This window comes from Culex quinquefasciatus, chromosome 3 (assembly GCF_015732765.1).
Source record: "Culex quinquefasciatus strain JHB chromosome 3, VPISU_Cqui_1.0_pri_paternal, whole genome shotgun sequence".
NCBI classification, from domain to species: Eukaryota; Metazoa; Arthropoda; class Insecta; order Diptera; family Culicidae; genus Culex; species Culex quinquefasciatus.
In genome coordinates, this window is record NC_051863.1 from 199,081,150 (window position 1) to 199,100,693 (window position 19,544).

Here is a 19,544-nt window from a genome sequence, read left to right on the forward strand (position 1 = left end):
AGATGTTATTCAAAGTCGAAGTTGTAGTACATGTAAAGACTTTTTAAATGAAACCAAGCGAGCAGGTTTACGTATTGCCAAACTTGAGTTATAAGAGATTTAATAATTTGGTCTATTTTTTTGAACATTTTTGCAAAATTTTGAATTCATATTTTACCTCACTTCCTCGTATCGTAGAGGGCTCATATTTGGCATGAGTTCATATTTTTTGTAGACCAACAAACGCTGAAAGTTTCATCAAAATCGGAGCTCATCGATGCGAGCAGCGTGTCCCCTAGCGAAAATCTGGCTCTTAAATTTTGGAAGGTTGAATATTACCTTTTTTGAGTAAAAATGTGAACCAGATGAAAATTAAACAGAAACTGAATTTTCACCAATTCCTTGTATAATATACTCTTTTTTGGCGCAAAATTTGTCATCATTTCTTGATGAATTTCACCATCATTTTTTTGTGAACAAAATTTAAAAATGTGTATGCATGTTTCAGATGACAAAAAGCCATATGAGCAATTCTCTACGAAATCGGTCTTTTTTCTTCAAGACTAACATTTCAAAAGGGCCAAACATTCAATATTACGCCCTTGTAAAATGTTAGTCTTGAATTGAAAATTTTGAAAATATTGTTTTCGAAAAGATCGGAAAATTTTACAAATGTTTCATTTATAAACATTGAAAATCGGACCATTAGTTGCTGAGATATCGACATTGAAAAATGGTGGGCTGTTTGGGTGAGACTTAAAAAAACATCAATTTTCCTGTTTTTAAACCTTTGCATTGCAATATCTCAGCAACTAAAGATCGTATCAACAAAGTCCGAAGAAGCAAAATATAGAGAATTTTCTCAGCTTTTCAAAAATATTTTTTCCAAAAGTGTGCAAACATGTGCACTAATTTAAAAAAAATGAAAAACTGCGACTATTTTCAAAAAAGTCACCTAAATATGGATTTATCTTGAAAACGGTGCACTTTATCAAAATTTTACTAAAGTACTTTTCGATTGCAAATTTGATTTTACATCGAAAAATGAAGTTGAAAAATTTTTGCGACCAATTTTCGATTTTTTTGAAAAAATTAGTATTGATTAAAAAATTCATAACTCGTTCAAAGATTTTTTGCACAACCTGAAAATTTCTGAAAAGTTGCCATTTTATGTCCTCTAAAACATATCAAAAAATAAAAAAAATTAAAAATAGTGTTTTTTTGCAAATCAAGTTTTAGTGATAAAAAATTAAATAAAAAAATCACCAATTTTTTTTTACCGTGTATCATTTTTTTCCAGTGTAGTCCATATCCATACCTACAACTTTGTCGAAGACACCAAATCGACCAAAAAATTCCTTCAAAAGATACAGATTTTTGAATTTTCACATATCATTTTTGTATGGACAGCTGCCAAATTTGTATGGAAAATTATATGGACAAACTAATGATGCAAAATGGCTTCTTTGGGCATACCAAAAAAGTTTCAGTCGGATTAAAAAATACAAAAAAAAATCGAATGACCGAAATCCTAGAGAACTGCTCATATTTTGAGCTGCACAGAAAAAAATGGTGGTAATGTTCATAAGAGAATGCCGATAGATGTTCGGTCGACAAATGTGTATGTTACATAAGGATCTTGAGAATTTTCATCAGTTTCTGGTAAGTTTAATCATGTTTTCATTTTTACACATTTTTAGGTAAAATTACTCTAAAAAGAAATCATATTCAAACAATCAAATTTTCGACATTAAAAAAAATCTATGGAATATGGCAATTCAATTGCTAATGATTTTTCATAAATCATGTTCTGGATAATTTTTTTTCGATTAATTTCTTTATTTTCAGACGTTAAATCAAATTTGCAATTGGAAAGTACGTTACAGAAGTTTAATTGTTTTAAAACGTGGCTGTTTTACCTGAAGTCACAATCAAGCTTAACCATGACTGAATTTTTTTTAAAGATCAGAAAATTTCCAGTAAATTTGGTGCAAAGGGATAGAAGAATAAACCCCAACATTTGATGTGATGAAAAATGCATGTGTTTTAGCCTATTAAAATTAAAATTTACATTCTTAAAATTGGCATAAATTTGCGAATTAAATTTTGATTTTTTTGTGTCATTTTTGCTCCACAATGTTTTTCATCAAATCAAAATACAAAATATAATCATTGTTCAAAGTCTTATAGAATAGCTTTCGTAATTTGAAAAATCTTTAATTTTAAATTTATAGTTTAAAAAGATCTGAATTATTCTCAATAGGCCATTTTTCATTCTGAATTTCTGGATTCTAAAAAATAAAATCTCAACTCTAATCCCACTATTCCCTCGCAGCGTCAACGACGAAATGGTGATGTGTAAGGTGATCAGTCACTCGGCACCTGCCTCAACCGTCTTTCCCCGCGACCTTGTTCCTTCTGCGCGTCCCAAGGATGCTGTGTAACTTTCAGCGGGAAAATGAAGGGGGGAAAGCAGCATATAAAAGCCTTTTTGTTTCCTGCTTGCTCTTTCCCGTCAATCAAAATGCGGGGGAATCTCCCCGATGAGGATGGTGGTGGCGCCCCAGCCAGCAGCAGGGTAGGGTATTGAGTTGAAGGAAATATTGTCGAAGAATTTACATATGACTGATTGTCGTAATCGGATATCGTATATCAAAGTCAGTGATTTTTCCTTTTGTTTTTCCGGCGCTTTTCACAAAAGACGCGCTAAGCTGCTTTTGTTTGTCCTTGTGAGATCGTCAAACCGTGCGTTGAGCGTTTTTAGAGTCAAATTTCTTAATTTGGACGATTTTTAAAGGGCCCGGAAAATGAATTGCGTCACGTGGGCTCGGTGATTAGCCTGTGACTCATGACGTACGATCAATTTTGAAAGCTTCCTGGCACTTGACTGCAATGATAGATTGGAGCCTGTGATTGACGGGCCTTTTTTCCCTTGGAAAGAGACGTTAATTGAGCCGTTTAAAATCAAGTGCAGAGCTGTGTGGGGCTTTTTGAGATAAAAGCAGGTTGAAAATGGAGGATGTTAAGAGTAAAAGGCTCTTTCTGTTTCGTGAAACTTTTTTTTTTGGAAAACGATTTATCCTTTTTGTTCTGTACACCCTTCGATCAATAATGATGATGCTGACACTTTCCTCTCACTTCCATAATTAACTTTTTGTTCAACGGCGAAAATTGCTTATTACTTTAGCACTTTATCCTTTTGTATTTTTTTGTGTGTGTTGGGCCAGTGCGTAAAACGTTTCGCAATAAAACTTTTTGAATCAATTTTTTTCATCTTTTACAGCGTGGCACTTTTTTTTTGGGGAGAGCGATACTTTCCCCATTTAAAAGGGACAGCAAATAACGAGACAAAAAAGTTTCGCAACGTGTTGAAAAGTAGGGCAATGATGTTACGCTTGAACGTGGATTACAGGGAGTTATTTATGAACTTTTTGAAAATTGCGTTAAATTGGGTTAGTTAATTGATGTTTAGTACACATTTCGTTTTCCCGTAGCTTTTACAAAAATAAAACAAATGCTATGTTTGATTCATGAAAATGTAGAAGAAATTTAGAATAATTCTCGGTTTCTGCTTTCACGTTAATTTCTCCATCAAGAAGCACGGTAGCAAGGAACCTAAAGCTACCCAGAACCATAAGCCACTCAGAGCAAAGGCTCTATTTACCGTGATGTTTCACTTTGAAATGGGTATTGCTACATTAGCCACCAGTCAGAGCCGGAGGATCCTCGGAAAAAAGGTCGACCCCGGCAAAAGGAGAAGGATTCGCGAGTAAATTCCGAGTAGTACGCGGTAGTACTACATTTCGTGGGAAAAAGGCGCAAAAAGCACAACAAGCTACCAAGCCACTTTTCGGTGGTTATAATTAGACAAATTATGCATTCATTAGCACCACACCGCCGGACCGCCGCTGCTCTGTTGAATGGAAGAAACATCTCAGGTCTTACCCTGTCTGGGAGATGTGTTGGGTTTGGTCTTATTTTGCCTCAAATACTGCGGTGGAATTGCTCAGCTGGGAAAGTTTAACAGCTATATTCGGGTGCTACTTCTACTTTTGAGCCCCCCAAAAGGTCCACTGATTAAGTAGGTTGTCTTGAAGATGGAGACGGATGGTGCTCTGTATTAGCATAAAGCTTGGAGGGGACTGGCCTATCCGAGGAGGTGACAAAATAAATACGGTTAATGGAAATTTATTCTTCACGTTTTCTGCTGCTAAAAGCAGAACACAGACAATTGAAGGTTGAGTTAACAGGTGTTTAAATATTTTAAAGAGGATTTTTGCTATCCAAGCATGGGACCTTCATTTGAAGATGGACTCATGGTCAACCATCCCCATTTGGAGAGACTCCCTTTTCCCACCCCTCACAACGGTGAAATCCCACAAAGTATACTAATAAAAATAGGCAAAGTTAGATTACAAAAGTGAAGAAATTGCACCGTAATTCCACCTGTGATATCCTTATGAAGATTAATTGCTAGTCATTATGCTTGGCAAAAGAATGCCGGCTGGGGCATGTATTCGGACGAGGGAGAGCCCCCTAAGAAAGTGAAGAAATTCCGATTAGCCAAACAGAGAGCATCAGTCGGGTGTAGGTGTGTATTTTCGGTGAAAGATTGCGGTCGGTCCCTGGGGGTGCAAAACGGTTGAATGAATTGGGCCAATTCCCCGAGCACACGTGTCTCATTTTTCTAGCCTGGAATGGGAGAAGGTTCTCCTTTTCAATTTGCTTTGAGTACTACACCACATACGAGGAGACGAGGGGGCAAGAGCTTCGACGACTTTCGGGTTGCTGGTGAAAAATTAGTCGGTATGTCTGGGTTGATGTTCACGCAATCGATCAGCTGAAAGAAGGGATTGGGGGTGGGGGGGGACCTTTCACCACGTGGGAATTTAGTTGGTTGCCGTTGTGTTGATAGATTTCGTTATAGCCTGATTGAATAATGTCTGCTTTGATTCCATTCACTATAGTTTTGCCCAATTTATTTTTAATCTTAACACCATTTCTTTTCTTTATGATTTCAGGCCTGCGTCCTTGCTATCTCCCTCATTTTGGTTGTAGCCCTTGGATGGCACTATACTGGAGGGCCGGGAGAAGTGTTTACAATTGCTAAGGAACACGATCGCATCGAATTGCTGAAGTAAGTATGACGGTTTTTGAACAGATTTCGTTTAGCCTAATCAGAGTTCCACGACGATTTTCGAGATTTTCAATTTCCCGGGAATGGAGAGGTGAACATGGCCATTTCCCGGGAATTCCCGGGAATTTTCTTGAGTTTTTTTTTATCTTAATTCGCACTGAGTGATTTTTCAAAAGTTGCACAAACAAACTTGTTATTGGATATTTTGTAAAAAAATGAATAAGGCCATTACACATATTTTTGAAGTTTACGCCTCTCGACTCTGATCAAAATCGAGAGGGTGGCGGGGGAATAAAAAAGCTAATAATTGAAATTACAGGCCACGGTGTCAACATTTGAATGAAAAAGGGTTTTAAAATGCATCATACACCTGTCCAGTTGTTTTGCAATCATTGATTTCCAAAATTTCTAAATACTGACGAAAATTTTATTTTTGCGAGAATAAATTTAATTTCATAAAAGTTCAAAATATTTTTAAACGAGTCAAAACATGTTAAATATGATTATTAATTCAGAAAACGGCATATAAGATTGTTGTCAGTTAATTAGACTTCTATTTCCATTGAAATGTTGATATTTTTTTGAAAAAATATTTTTTTGCCCACTGATTTTTCGGACCAATTTTGAAGGGGGGGGGGGAATAAGCTTTGAAAATATTTGCAACGGCCTAAATTATTAAAATTTGAGTACTTTTAAAATAAGGTATTTTAAAAAAAATTAAGTATTTTATGCCAAAAACTCTCAAATTGCGAAAATATATTCAAAATTTCAAATCGTTTGATGCCCATATTGCAAATCATAAAATTTTGTGTATTTTCGAAAAAAATACGGTATTTTGTTAAAATTTGAGTGTTGTATTCCAAAAACTCTCAAATAGTGAAAATATATCCAAAATTTTAAATACTTCGTTACCCATTTTGCAAATTACAAAATTTTGAGCATTTTCGGAAAATGTGGTATTTTATTATGAAAATGCATCCAGAATTTCAAATAGTTAGATATTGTTATTGCAAATTATGGTAATTTGAGTATCTTCAGAAAAATACGGTATTTTGTGAAAATTAGAATATTCAACAAAAAAAACTCTCAAGTAGTGAAAATATATCCAACATTTTAATTCCTTCGATACCCATTTTGCAAATGAAGAAATTTTGAGCATTTTCGGAAAATACGGTAATTTGTGAAAATTTGAGTATTTCATTCCAAAAAATCTCAAATAATGAAAATGCATGCAATATTCCAAATCGTTTGTTATGAAAATTCGAGTTCTTAAAAATACGGTATTTTGTTAAAATTTTAATATTAACAAAAACTCTTATAATAGGAATAAGCAAACCAAAATTCGTCTTATTGCTACTCATGTTGCAAATCATAAAAAATCTTAGTGTTTTTGAAAAAATACGGTATTTTGTGATTTTTTAATGTTTTTATGCTTTTAAACTCAATACATAATCGTAAAATATATTCTAAGTAAATGCATTGAAAATTTTAACATGACAATAATGCATTAAGTTAATTTGAGAACACATATCGTTTTCGTTAGACGATAATAATAACGACGATATTTATATCGATTATCAACCTTGGTAGACACAAAATGCCAAACTTTTGAATTTTATTGTTTAGCGGATGATTTTTCCAAGAATATGATAATAACATTTCTAAAATTTGCCAGCGTTTGTCAATGAAACAGTTTTTTTCAATTCAAAGATATCTTGGAAATTATCAAACAGATTTCGAAGAAAAAAATATAAATTTTAAAAATGTCCAAAATGGGTCATGCGGTTTGTTGGCCCAAATATTTAGACACGTTTTTTTCTGAACCATTGTGGTTGTCCTAGTCAAGTTTAATTCCCAAAAATCTAAATTTTCGAAAAATTACAAAAGACATTTTTTAATCATAGCTTTTTCAAGCTTCAGCCTGTTTGAATCTTACCGACTCAAATGAAGGATTAGACATTTAAGGGAAAATAGTTGTTGTGAATAATATTTGTTTAAAACAATGCTATTTAGAATTTTTCAAAACTTTCAAATTTGGAACCGCATATGTAATTAATGTAATTTGTATGGAATTACTGTATGTTTTTGTAATATTTAGAAAAATATATTTTCAGATTTGTTTGAATTACGAATGGAATTAGACAAAATTAATTAGAAATAATCAATGTTGCAAAGTTTGTTAAATTTTGTTCCACAAAAAACTCAAATAAGGTAATTACAATTCTGGAGCAAAAATTGAAAAGGACGCATAAGCATTTGACAGCTGGAACTTTTTTGTAAATTCTGAGTCAAAAGGTAACTGTTCCGCAAAATCTGCATTGTTAACAGGTAGCTGAGGATGTTATCCTCCCTTTTCTCGTGTTGCTCCAGAATTCTAGTGCGACTGAAAAAATATAATTAACTCTCCTGCGTTAATAAGGCCTACGCCAATATTTTTAAAGATCAAAGAGACACAAAAATTGATAAGTATTTGCAACAGCCTTTTTCATTTCTAAAATATTTTGAGAAACATTGAATTTTCGGAGGAGGTGAAGGGAGAATAAGAAACAGAAATTAAACAAGATTTATACAAATTTCTAAAACTTAAAATGAAACATGGAAATTTAAAACAAGAGACGTAATGTTTTTCGTTGAGCAAAAATTGCTCAAAATTACTTTTTAATCTCGGAAAAAATAAAAATTTCGAAAAAAATGCTTTTAGAGGGTTGAGTAAATATTATAATGCCGTTTTTACATCTTTTGAGTCCTATCAGATATTTAAATTTGTAATAAGAAAAAATATTAGGAAAGGTAACAGAATAATAAATTAGTTAAAATTTTATTAAGCAAACAGGGCTGAACCTTGTCAAACCGTGTCGGAAAGACCAACTTGCACCTCCAATTCGAGCGCCATGTCATTCCAAACCAGTAGTGGTGACCTCGTTAAGTCTGCGAATTAATTCTTCCATTCACGACAAGCTTGCCAAATGGTATGGTATCTTTCGACGTGGCTCAACGTGGTCCGCGGTTTAATTATTGAAACAATGAAATTTTAATGCCGTCTCGAGTTGTTCTGGCAGGAAACTAAAATTATCATTTCGCCATCGTCAGGCCAAAAGTTGGGCCACTCGAAGAGCTGCTTTTATGGTGCTTTCCCATGAAATTTTGCGCGAACCTTTGGCCCTGCGCCCGAAGGTCACTGCTCCTCGTAAAGAAAGTTTATCAACTGTTGGTTTTTTCTTTTTTTTTCCGTGGAATTGTTATGGAGAAAGTGTTTTGTGGTGATTTTTGCTTGAAGTTCTAAAGACAAGATTTTTGTGAATAAGATTGACGTTTGGCTATTGAGTTACGGCACCCAGTTTCGCCGTTGGGGCGTCAAGTTATTCAATTACTAACAATGTTTTCTGTTTTCTTTTCATTTCATTGAACCAACTGAACGCAAACGATAAACTGTTTGCCCCCACGCGTCGTGTCCTTTGGCAATGGGTTCGGTCGACCACGTTGCCGGCATTTCATCTTCATCATCGCCGAAAAACAACCCACGCTGTGATTGGCCTGGTTGATCGGTGTGTGACTCTACGACAATCTACCGCATGACTGCATTCAATCGATGTCGGGATGTTTTCCACGAATTTCGCGTCACCGTTTTTTATTTTTTCGCCTAATGCTAATTCATCGCCACCCACCCACTCGCACACACACACGTGGTCTGATCCGGCGGTGGCGCATAAATTTCGAATCTGGATCACTGTCAACTGTGACGTGTCCTTTTTCGAACCGAAATCAACGACAACAACAACAATAAAACGTGGCTCCACTGATGCTGATGTACAACATGACAATCTACGCCGCCCCCTCCCCACCACCGGCTCCGAAAACAGCACCGATGTCAACCCCACCACCCGCCACAGCGTCTACTCGGTCATCATCGGGGGCTTCTTCTATTGGACGTCGCTGTTTTGCACAAATCAAGCATCGGTTCAGAAATGTATGTCATTAAAATCGCTCAATAAGGCAAAAAAGGCCATTTATTTCGCGATACTCGGTAAGTTCCAACTTTTACTCTGTTCGCGCTGGTAAACTGTGGGAACGGTGGCGGAGCTTCACACTCGGTTTGAACATGAGCTTTTGGTCATATTTTTGGTTTTCTTTCAGTGGAAATTGCTTGAACATAGTATAGATTACACAACTCGAAAATTTTCGATGTCATATCATTCCAACGCCGAAATGACAGATTTGTACAAATCAAGTTCTGCAAAATTTTAGGATCCTAAAGACATTCTTACAAATCTCTGGAAACAAGAATCGTCCCGATTGGTTGAGTTATGCCCGAGAACCAGCGAGTTGAAGTTACCGTTCCAACTTTTTTGGGAGGCTTGGGCGTCCGTGTAAGTTGGACATGTGTTGGGCGTTCCAGTGTTATACGATTCAGTTTCGTCAAGGTATGATAGATTCGGGCAGGGAGCTACTTTTGGCAGGAATTTTAGTGAATTTCCTGCCAATAAATAAAATTGTAAATTTCGGTTATCATCTTAGGCAACCAATCATCTTAGGCAACCATGCGCACCCCTCTATTGTTGCTGCTCCCATAGATAAAAGTGGGTGCGCCGGTTTGTTTAAGATGATTTCATACCATTTATACCTGACATTTACAATTTTATTTATTAGTAGAAAAAATCACTAAAATTCAATCATGGCGATTGTAGCGTGTTCAGGGAGCATAATCTATCATACCATGACAAAACTGAATCGTTCACTGACTTCTACTTTAAAGAAGTAGAGTTGTGTTATTACTCAAATTATTGACCGATTTATATCTGATACAAAAAATCTCAATTGTTGTTTGATGACTAAATTTCTATACTATTGAAAGAGACCAAAAGTATGACTTTAAATTCGCAAACGATATTAACCCTCCCATAGTGCAGCAGCGTTTTTCACCCAACTCAATATGTGATTCATCTTCTGCCATGTTCGAAACTTTTACTGCCATAGTTTTTCGATATGTTATACCAGCAGTTGTGCGTAGAGTTCCATGCAGGACCCTCTTTTTTTTTGCTCCCCGCCAAACCACTTTTTCGTTCATCATTCATACACTCGTGCACGTACCGCTTTTTTTCCTACCCTACCACACTAGCCAGCAATTTGTTTGCGAGAGATAATTAAATGTTTGCGCAATTTGTTACTCTAGAGAAAGTTGTTATTTTTCCGCCAACTGAACACGGCACTGATTTCTGCCTGACTTGCTGGCGAAATAACTATATTCGATTCGTATGTTTTTTTTGTTTCGTTTCTCGATTTCGGATTTTAATCGAAAAACTCCACAGGACTGGTGCTGGTGTTTCTGTTCAATTTCTACACCGGGTTGATGACTTTTGCCCACTACGCCGAATGTGACCCGCTGCGGTCGGGACAGATCTCCGAGAAGGACCAGCTGGTGCCGTTCTACGTGATGGACGTTTTCGGCCACATCAAGTTCGTAACCGGAATCTTCGTGGCGGGGATATTCGCCGCAAGCTTGGGGTAAGTGTGAATGACTTGCTGCATTTGCTAGTATTATAAATTGATAAAAAAATATGCTTATTAACCAACAGTAAACCGCAGGACTAAATTAATAACAAGCAAACCATGGCACTTTTTATTTGCATAATTGATTTAATTCTTCCTGCAATGAAATTTGCGAATCAACCACATGGTTCACGATCATGGTGGCTGCAAACATTTCAGCTGATATAGTGTGGTTCACTGCTGTAAACAAAATCAAGCACAATTTTCAAAAAATGCAGATATATATAAATTATATATATGGGTAATTCTCTACCAACTCACACGAAATCGGGAAAACTTTGTCCTAAGGGGTAACTTTTGTCCCTGATCACGAAACCGAGGTCCGTTTTTTGATATCTCGTGACGGAGGGGCGGTACGACCCCTTCCATTTTTGAACATGCGAAAAAAGAGGTGTTTTTCAATAATTTGCAGCCTGAAACGGTGATGAGATAGAAATTTGGTGTCAAAGGGACTTTTATGTAAAATTAGACGCCCGATTTGATGGCGTACTCAGAATTCCGAAAAACGTATTTTTCATCGAAAAACACTAAAAAGTTTTAAAATTCTCCCATTTTCCGTTACTCGACTGTAAAATTTTGGAACATGTCATTTTATGGGAAATTTAATGTACTTTTCGAATCTACATTGTCCCAGAAGGGTCATTTTTCATTTAGAACAAAATTTTTATTTTAAAATTTCGTGTTTTTCTAACTTTGCAGGGTTGTTTTTAGAGTGTAACAATGTTGTACAAAGTTGTAGAGCAGACAATTACAAAAATTTTGATATATAGACATAAGGGGTTTGCTTATAAACATCACAAGTTATCGCGATTTTACGAAAAAAGTTTTGAAAAAGTTACTTTTGCGTTTCTCTTTGTTTCGTCGTCCGTGTCTGTCGCGGGTGACCATGAACGGCCATGATCGATGACGACCAACTTTTTCAAAACTTTTTTTCGTAAAATCGCGATAACTCGTGATGTTTATAAGCAAACCCCTTATGTCTATATATCAAAATTTTTGTAATTGTCTGCTCTACAACTTTGTAGAACATTGCTACACTCTAAAAAATAACCCTGCAAAGTTAGAAAAAACACGAAATTTTAAAATGAAAAATTTTGTTCTAAATGAAAAAATGACCCTTCTGGGACAATGTAGATTCGAAAAGTACATTAAATTTCCCATAAAATGACATGTTCCAAAATTTTTTACAGTCGAGTAACGGAAAATGGGAGAATTTTTAAAACTTTTTTAGTGTTTTTTTCGATGAAAAATACGTTTTTTCGGAATTCTGAGTACGCCATCAAATTGGGCGTCTAATTTTACATAAAAGTCCCTTTGACACCAGATTTCTATCTCATCACCGTTTCAGGCTGCAAATTTTTGAAAAACACCTCTTTTTTCGCATGTTCAAAAATGGAAGGGGTCCGCCCCTCCGTCACGAGATATCAAAAAACGGACCTCGGATTCGTGATCAGGGACAAAAGTTACCCCTTAGGACAAAGTTTCACGCAAATCGAAGAGGGGTCGGGGCAACTGCTGTGTGAGTTGGCGGAGAATTACCCATATCTTAAAATTATCAATTCTCAAAACGTCAAACCTTACCAAATAAGGACGAATCTTTATGTTTTTCATAATCCTTTTAAAAAATAACTTCTTTTTATCTACCACAACGATCACAATTTGGAAAAAAAGGTTGTGCTTGAAACTAATAAAAATATCATAAACTGGTAACATTTAGCAAAACCTTGTTTTAAAAAGGACTTTTTTTATCGAATAAATAATTCAAATGTTTTTAATACATAAATGTTAAGTACAAGAAAAATCATAACTCGTCGTCAAAATTTTGGTCCATACTTCTGAATAGCTTAAAAGATGCATGGTTTTTAGGGGCCAAAACCATATACAAAAATTAAGAAAAGTTCAAAAATACGGATTTTGAGAATTATTTTTTTTTGTAAAAAAAAGTAAATTCAAAAATCACCATTTTCCGTGTTCCTATATTTTTCTGTATTGTCCTCATCAATACCTAAAACTTTGCCAATGACACTTAATCAATCAAAAAATTATTGAAAAGTTACAAATTTTTACGCACCATTGTTGTATGAACAGATGCCAAAATTGTATGGAGACTTGTATGGGTGAATCAATGACAAAAACGTTACCTCATCCACCTTTAGGTGGTTGGTGCCTTCCTCGCATTTATAAAGTTAATACACTCAAAAAAGTGTATTAAAACACTAAACACAGCAAAAAAAAGTTGAATTTTGGAATGTTGAAAATTTGGTAGGTTGAATATTACTTATTTTTTGAGTAATATTACTCAAAAAATGTGTAAAAACGTGAGCCTGATGAATATTCATCAGAAACTGATGAAAATTCACCAATTCCTGATGTAATATTACAATTTTTTTTCGCCACAAGATCTGTCACCATTTCCTGATGAATATTACCATCATTTTTTTTTGTGAAGTACTTATAACTTTTGATAGGGTTGTCAGATGTTCAATATTTTGAGCTTGTTGGAAAGATCTTTTGATTACCTATCCAACGATGTATCGCATGATATATCTGGACAACTTTTTTCATAAAAATATTTGAGATCCAGCCTCAAAAAAGTGTACAAATAACACTTAAGTGCTTATAACTTTTGATGGGGTTGTCAAATCTTCACTCTTTTAAATACCTTTCTAACAATGTATAGCATGACGGGTTTTCTTACAAAAAACACCCTTTTTACAATCTTTCAAAGTTTAGCATAACTTTTGAAGTACTTTTCTAAACTTCATAATATTTACTATGGTCTTGTGGGACCCCAAGACGGATCGAATGAGACCAAAACGGTCCAAATCGGGTCAGCCAGTCCTGAGATAATCGTGTGCGTATTTTTCGGTGCACGGACTCACATCCAGACACACGCACAGACATTTGTTCAGAATTTGATTCTGAGTCGATAGGTATGCGTGAAGGTGGGTCTACGAGGTTGAATAAAGAAGTTCATTTTTCGAGTGATTTTATTGCCTTTCCTCATTGAGGTGAGCAAAATACAAAAATACAAAAAATAAAAATGGTCGAAATCAGCCGATTTCATAGAGAATTGCTCAACTGAAAAAAAAAAATATAATAGAAAATTGAAATCTGCACAACAAATTGTCCACAACTCAGTTTGGCCCAAAATGCAATTGCGAAAAAATGACACGATCACTGCAGTTGCAAGGAATATTGTAAAAGATATGAATTGTTGTTATTTGAAAGATTTAAATTATTGTAAAATCTTGAAGATTTACGGAAATGTTAAACAAATTTAAGGTATTCAGATTTTTTACGAAAAACCGTGTAATTTCTCGGGGTCTTATTTTACAAAAGAGATATTTAAGAAAACATGATTTTGATAGTCGGATTGTGAACCACACTAATCTACAAGCATTTCGTTTTACATTTTAACGAGCATTCGATAGGATTCTGCCGCCCAGAAAAATCCAACCAGTAATAACATTTTAATTGATGTTGAATAATCGGAAATTTCAATCCAAAGTTGATTTAATTAATTCGAGGGCTATTTATGTGCAAAAGTGGCGCTGGCGTTCCGAGGTCGGGCCAGGTTTGTTTTAATTAACCGCAAATATGGAACCGACCACAACGGTGGAGGGTTCAATTTAGCGTGCGTAGGCCGAAATTGAACTTATCACTTGGAAAATTCCGCCGTAATTGCGATGGAGATGAAAATTTTCTAAAACACACACACGTAGAACCCACGCTAATTACGAGGCTGTAAAAGCTGTCGAACCAGAGAGCCGCGTCCGGATCGATTCGGTTTCAATTAATTTTGATCGAAAAATACCTCCCTTCGTTACAGGGGAACAGATGCGTGCTCAATTTACTGCGCTGAGTGCGGATTTTCGGGTGGAAAATTGCGTGGAAAATGAGGGATTGTGCGCGGGGAGCTTGAATGAAATATCTCATTTAATTGGATTTAGTGTGAGCATTCCATACGCGGTTGACACTTTGCTGCGCACATGTCATTATCTGTGGATTCTCCGAACTGTTGATCCACTTGAGTGTTGGGTTCGTTTCCGGACTTTCCGGTATTTTCTTGATTGTGAAAATTTCGTGTTCGTATTTATAAGTCTATCGTGACACGGAATATTCAGAATATCATAATATTCTTTGAAGAAAACTTTTTTTTACGACTTGAAGTTTTAATAGGTGTTAAATAGTTTTCTTTTAAAAATTAACAAAAAATGAAACAATTGTTTTCCGTTCTCAAAACATCATTTTAAACCCGTTCAACTGATGGGTCGTCCAAGAAGGAGATTGATTAATTTATTTTCCGGTTGATGCGTGTACCGATCCGCCGGAAATGGTGGCTGCGCGGTTGTCCGTTCTGTAGCGTGAAAATTCCACACCACGTCGGGTTCCCTCGCTCGCTACCTACCCTTTCCTAAAACGATCGGTTTGATTAGGTTTTAATTAATTCATATTATCCGTCGCAGCGTGTGAATGGCGAACGAAGCGGTTACACCCATTCATCCAGAAGGGGACAATCTGGCACAGGTTTTCAATATTGTTCGAGTGGGTGGTTGATTGTTAGTGATGAAAGTTTTAAATTATTAATTTTCCCCGTGCCAATGGCAAGTAATCAAACTGATCTGCGTGCAACCATAGAGATTGGGTGATTAGTAGTGTGCGGTGATAATCTGTGTCAATACCTGCAGGATGCTGCTTTGAGTGATGGTTGATGTGGGTTTGGAGGATGGCGAGGGTTGTCAATTTTAGGTTCTGGAGAGATTATTAATTTTGTGGTTACGGCCCCGCACGTTGTGGTTGCACATGTAATCAGCATTATGAAGCAATCGTCGTTGAATTTACTGTTGGAAGAGCGCTTTTCCATTTATTAACTAAATAATTAGATCACATGTTTGCTTTGTGTGGAGTCTGTTGAAAATATAATTCTAATATTGGTTTGAAAACTCATAAAACTTCAAATTTTCCTGATAGTAAAAAAAAAAAAACAAACGGATTCTCCAGCTGCAATCGTCTTATTACACCAACCTTCCCCCCACAAGAAAAGCCAATCGGGCCAAATCTGTTTCTAACTTTGATCATCACTCACCTTATTGACGACAGTCCCCACTGATTCGCCGTTCGTTTTCATCGAACTCCGGGCGATAATCACCTCATTAAATCACTCGAGCTTGCCACCCATCTTTACCTGGTGGTGGTGCGCTGCCACCCCAGGTGGGAGCCAGTTATAATCCTCTGCTCTCCAGATTGGCCTGGGTTGGCATCCTTCATAGTGATCACCATCATCATCATCATCGTTACGACGTTAAAGATAGGTGAAAGTTTCACCCCGAGGCACACCTCAAATGGGAGAGGGTGGTCCCACCAGGAGTTGATATAAAGGGAAAGGCGCGTTTCATTGCGTTGGAGTTCTCCCCTCAGCTAAGCTTAATCACTTTGTGCGGTATTGATTCAACAATATTCACTTCAAGCCATTTATCTCGCTTCTGAATTTTTAACGTATTGTTTCCATACTTTCTTCTGACATAAAAGTTATGAAATTAAATATTAAAATTGAAAAATCAACTCGTTCACATCCTTCAACCCATTTCCCCTCAAAAGCTAAACTTTCCGGATCCACCGCCGCCGCCGCCGCCGGAAATTGAAGACAGATAAAGCTATCAACTTCCACCGAAGCCGCAACTTTTCCATTTGATGACTTATTCATCAACTTTGGCATCATCCCCGGCGGGACGACGCAAGTATCGCTGGAAGTGATGCGCATCGTTCGATAGGAAAGCGGGAAGTGCCCTTCTCCGGTGTCAACGAGAGGCTCAGTGCGTTTAATGATTTTATCCCACACTCCTCCTGGGCTTGAAATGTCTTCATGGCAACAACGAGAGTGGAAGGTAAAAGTTTGATAACTTTTTAATAGACACGATTAATCAGTTTTATGGCTAATTCATAAAACTCAGGCCCCCGCACATTGTTGCGCCTTTCGGAGAGGGCTGGTGCGCTTTTGCGTGATCCTAGAAGGTGATAGAATGCAGATTGGAGCTTTAGAAGAGTGAAAGATGTGGTCATAAAATACAGAGTCAACGAAAAAATCGTTAAATTGCATCGATTTCTTCGGATTGGCCCAAATTGCAGCTTAATTTTGTTGGTGAAATGATTCGAAAATCAAAGATAGGTTAACAAAGCGATTCCACTTCAAACCCGCAGGATCCATATCAAGAATGCATCAATTTGGCTCAAAATTTGCAAGAAGTTTTGATCTAGGGTGGTCCAAAAATATGCTAATTTGACTGTAATCGCAAATCCATTATTTTTCTATCATATCTGAGTAATTTACTAAAGAATCGGTCGATTAAGTGCTTTTTGTATTATTTGATTTGGTTCATACTTTGTGGGAGCTTCCTTACGTCATTTGTCATCCCATATAAGTCTGGCCCTTTTGAAATGTTTTTGCATAGATCATAAAATTTCACAAATTTATTTTTCACATTGAAAATTTAACAATAAGACAATTGACTTAAAAAATACATACATACGTAATTGAAAGACGCAACTTTTGGTACCCTTACATGCATAGGTCTTTGCTGAAATTTCAAAGTTATCGCAGTTTTAGTGAAAAAAGTTTATTTGCCCGTTTGCGTCATTTGCCCGCGGCGCGTCGAAAAACCTAGTTTTTATATTCAAAAAATCATATCTCCAAATAGTCTTAATTATTGAATACATATTAGCAATGTTTGGATATGTTATTCCGTCGGATGGGGAAGTAAATGTTGGCCCCGATCTAACCTAGAGGGTTAGGTCGTTAGCTCAATCCAGGTGTAGGAGTCGTCTCCCTGGGTCCTGCCTCTGTGTAGTCGCTGGTAGGCAGTTGGACTAACAATCCAAAGGTCGTCAGTTCGAATCCCGGGGTAGTTGGGAGCTTAGGTGTAAAAAGAGGTTTGCAAATGCCCCAACAATCAAGCCTTCGGACACCAAGTTCGAGTAGGAATCTCGCAAACAAGAACGCCAAGGCAATGCTGTAGAGCGAATAATTTGATTTTTTGGACATGTTATGTAAAATATTACAAGGAATCAGGGAAAAATATTTTCAGATATGAGCTATCTGGTCCCGAGACCTTCAAATCAGCAAATTAAATTTTCATTGGACCTTTTCAAATATTCAGCTAGATTTTTCAAACATCCTCATATTTTTCCTTAAACGCTCAACTTAAAACCTTGCTTTTGAAATGGGGCGATCTGAAATTAGTTAATCCGTTCCGGAGATAAGACTTTTTGAATAATGTGCTTTTTGCGAAAATCGATGTAAATGCAATTTTTGGGACCACCTTATTCCTGATTGGAGCACCCTAATCACCAAACAAAAAAAGGGGTCTAATTATTTGAGTCAAATTTGAGCCAAATCGGAGCACTTTTGATTTGTAGACTTCCTGTTTGACGTGGAATGGCTATAAAATGTGTAAACATAAGAGGTTTCATCAATCATCAATCATCACGAGTTACGCCGTCAAATTTTACATAAAATTTCTTTTGACACCAAATTTCCAAACTATCACCATTTCAGGCTACCCAACCGAGATATCAAAAAAATGACATCAGATTTGTGATCAAGGACCAACATTACCCCAAAGGACAAACTTTCACGCAAATCGCAATTTTTTTTTATTTTGGAAAATCGAAACTTTGAATTTTAAACACAAAAAATAAATATAGCAAAAACTTTAAATGATATTTGCAACAGCTTTGTGTATTTATACATTTATTAATGTTTATAAAATTTCTTAGAATTTATAAATAAAAAAAAACCAGGAAATTCAAAGTGCATTAGAGAAAAAGGAATTGAACGAAATTTGTTGAGTTTGGCAATCCTTTTTTACAATTAAAGTGTACTTAAGTTGATCGAAATGGTTTTGAACAGTACTCATAAACGAATTTAGCACTTCAATTGTGATAAAAAATGATTTAGAACAGAGCACTATTACATTTTAATAGCTGAAATTTAAATAATAACCACTCAACAACACTCTCGAATAAAATGATGCTACGTGCAAGCGTGACCAATTGCGCGTCCGCTCACAAACCGATCATATGGATAGCACGTACCACTCGTTTCGTTAAAATCGCTTGATGAATGTCAATTAACGTGTAAAATGAATGTGAACGATTCGTTCAATGTAGCACAATTCACGAGTGTTTCATCAGCAATTGATTAATTCAATAAAAATTTACTCAATCGTTTTTTTTTTTAAATTCAAACTATAAGTGCAAATCATTGCACTTGAATTATACCTCATTCACCACGAATAAAACGCAATTTTTATTGCCAGTACGGAACCACCAGTGGAAACACACGCTTGGCCGCGAGTTCACTCGCGAAACGAGCAATTATTTTTGGCAGATGGAATACATTTTCAAACGAAACGGCATTGCATAAAAAGAAGAATCCCATTAACATGTTAATAAAATTTTCCTCCGCCCCCATCTGCTCAACTCCTTTTGTTAGCAAGTTTGTCAGAAGGAGCGTTTTCTCGTGCAAAATGAGCAGAATGGTCTTGTTACGGTACAATGCTAAGGAGAGTGCCATCATTGAAGGTCTTCTTCGCCGTGAAAAGACGCAAATTTTCTCAGACTTTGGTGTCCTGAAGCATGTGGACTGAATTCCTGAGGTTTGTTATTGTCACCTTGAGCGCACGGTGTGTTTGCTTGGGGATTTTTTCTGGGATTAATGTTGTTTGATGTTTACATGCTTCTATGCAAACAATCTCTGTTGGGTAAATAAATCCCGTAATGTTTTGTCGGATCTGACTTTCACTCTCAAAATCAACAAGTTTGCCCTCACCGTTCACGGCTTTGATTGCAACTCTGAGTGCTTTCGCAAACAATCCTTTTA

The 19,544-nt window shown here is 36.2% G+C and overlaps 1 protein-coding gene across 2 annotated transcripts in view; it reads left to right on the forward strand.

The window, feature by feature from the left end:
- Positions 1-19,544, forward strand: part of LOC6031073 (putative sodium-dependent multivitamin transporter) — an 89,381-nt gene that overhangs the window by 26,029 nt on the left and 43,808 nt on the right. For both annotated transcript variants that reach the window (XM_038263118.1, XM_038263119.1), the window contains exons 6-8: positions 5,001-5,116; positions 8,977-9,140; positions 10,423-10,618. In XM_038263118.1, the coding sequence (XP_038119046.1) occupies positions 5,001-5,116; positions 8,977-9,140; positions 10,423-10,618 (476 nt within the window). The remainder of the gene's footprint in view (positions 1-5,000; positions 5,117-8,976; positions 9,141-10,422; positions 10,619-19,544) is intronic.